Source organism: Archocentrus centrarchus, chromosome 14 (assembly GCF_007364275.1).
Source record: "Archocentrus centrarchus isolate MPI-CPG fArcCen1 chromosome 14, fArcCen1, whole genome shotgun sequence".
In the NCBI taxonomy this organism is placed as follows: domain Eukaryota; kingdom Metazoa; phylum Chordata; class Actinopteri; order Cichliformes; family Cichlidae; genus Archocentrus; species Archocentrus centrarchus.
The window spans coordinates 15855888-15858174 of NC_044359.1; the positions used below are offsets into that span (position 1 = coordinate 15855888).

General features: G+C 44.0%; 1 protein-coding gene across 1 annotated transcript; it reads right to left on the reverse strand.

The window, feature by feature from the left end:
• Nucleotides 1-214: 214 nt before the first annotated feature.
• LOC115792131 (uncharacterized) lies at nucleotides 215-1692 on the reverse strand. The gene is made up of 2 exons (XM_030746547.1): nucleotides 1492-1692; nucleotides 215-1373 (listed from the first exon to the last, which is right to left on the reverse strand). The coding sequence occupies exons 1-2, from the start codon at nucleotides 1684-1686 to the stop codon at nucleotides 876-878; spliced, it is 693 nt and encodes a 230-aa protein (XP_030602407.1). The 5' UTR covers nucleotides 1687-1692; the 3' UTR covers nucleotides 215-875.
• Nucleotides 1693-2287: the final 595 nt, after the last annotated feature.

Consider the following 2287-nt stretch of genomic DNA (forward strand, 5'->3'; position numbering starts at 1 on the left):
CCAGGCTTTCCTTTGACATTAATCTTTTTAGTCCTTTTTTTATACTATGGTACTGTTTATGTTTTTGCAACATGGTGTTTTATCTGTTTTTTGATATTGTGTTTTAATTAATTTACAGTTCGTAGGACCCGTAACCCAGTGCGTGCAACGTTTTGACCTGTGCACATTAACAGAGGCAGAGACAGATAACCATGTGTTACAAAATCAGACCTTTATTGAAATATGTCATTGTGATACAACAAAAACCACACGAGGGCCCGCAATGGAAAGGACATAACATTTAACTGTTGTTTAGGATGCACTGCATCAGCGCTTTTCGTACAATGCCACCACTGGCTGTGGTGCAGAAGCTATGGGCACATCCCATGAAGTCTCATAAGTCTCTCCGTAAGTTTCACACAAATTATGCAGAGCGCGTGTTGCCCTCTTAAAAAGACAAGCAACTTTTTTTTATTCCCGATTCTCTGAATGATTCCACAAAGCAGGCACAAACATGAGCACAGATGCACGAGAGAAAACTAACCAAAAACATTCACCAGAGGTTGCGCCGGTCACCAACCTCGCGATAGTTGATGACATCACATCCTGAACTCTGACCCCATAGTAGCAACATTAATCACAGTAATATTTGGCATCAAAATCAAAATAGAAACATAAAACATTTACTTATTGTTTAAATCTGTTACTGCCAACAAAATAATTGAAAATACAAATAAGATTAAAAGGGATATTTCAAGGTCGCAACACGCGGCATGTCAACACCATAGATTTCACAAGCTGAATATCACAATCATTCCTTTTTGCTGGAATTAGATTTCCACGGGTGGCCAACCTCCACAGCTGTGGACAGTTTCAGCACCCAGTAGATCTACTGTTTAGTCAGTGTGGACGTTGTGGGGCGATGATGGGTATGTGGGAGCCATCAATAGCACCCACACAGTGTGGGAGCCCCCATCTATACTTAGTGTAATCAGCCATTCTCTGAACCGCTCTTCGTCAGGATAGCGAATTGTTTGGGTACCAGCAATGTCTCTGCTGCTGCACAAAAACCTGCACACATCTGCACACGGTTGTATTGCTGACTTCAAAAAGATGTCCAATGCTTCTGCAGTCGGAAGCCAGTAGCAAGCTTCCATAGTGCAATTGCCCACTCTCTTCCTTACGGGCACACACTCACGAAAAGTAGTGTCTCGTCGCTCCATGGCAGGACGCAATTTGTTGCAGAGGGAGTGTAACACTTCTCGGGACATCCTGAAGTTCTGCACCCACTGTGCGTTTGTGAACGCAGGAACAATAACGTCCCACCACTGGGAGGCTCGCATGAATGTCCAGACTGACGGCTGGCGGCGGCTGTTTCGCAACAAGAGAGCCATCTGAAACGCACACACAGAATGCAGATATTAATGATGACAATCATGCTTTACACCATTGTCTTGGGGGGCTACTGCATGATGACGAGAGTAAACTGATGTTAGCAACCGTTTAGCTTACCATCTTGCGTCTTCTTCTTCGTATGATTTCGTCTTCGGTATGATACTGCTGTATGGCCTCCAGGACTCTCCTGTACTTCTCACGGGTGTTGTGTCTCGCCGCCTGCAACCTTCTCTGGCTCGCTTCACTTGCTCTAAGCCTGACAAAAATCCATAGACCGAGCAGAAGGTACACCATTGCCTCTATCTCGCCCATTGTTGTTTTGTGTTCTAGTCACATACACATTAGACTACTACCCACGCGGCTATATTGACTCCACCCACACTGTGGTGTCCTCAATTGCAATGGAAACACAACACGACCGTGGCGAATAGTTGTGAGTCCAGGCGACCCGCACCGAGTCGTCCCGTATGGAAATGCGGCTTAAGTGTCTTTCCCTAATTTTCTTTGGATCAACAAAGCAGCTAGCTAGCTTGTCATACTGTGGTGAATTAAAGAAATGCACTATGTTTGAACTGGTGAACAGAGGCTCTGGTGTTCATGGTCAGTGTTGGGATGCATTCAAGTGTAGTAGAGATAGATTTATTCACTGAATTCAATATTTATATCTGGGGTATGCAGTCTAGTATAAAGACAGTATAAACAGTATGTTGTCAGCGTAGGGAATGGAAATCGGCCAAGACAGCTTGTGAAACAATCTGCTTACACCTTGTTGAATTCAGTTCATCCAACGAGAGCAGCAAACCTCAGAGAAGCAGAGGCAGAGTCATCCTCTATAATGTAGGCAAAAGAAGATAGAGCTTTTTTAATTCTGTTTCACTGATTGTGTTTCACATAACAGATTCAAGCTGAGAAC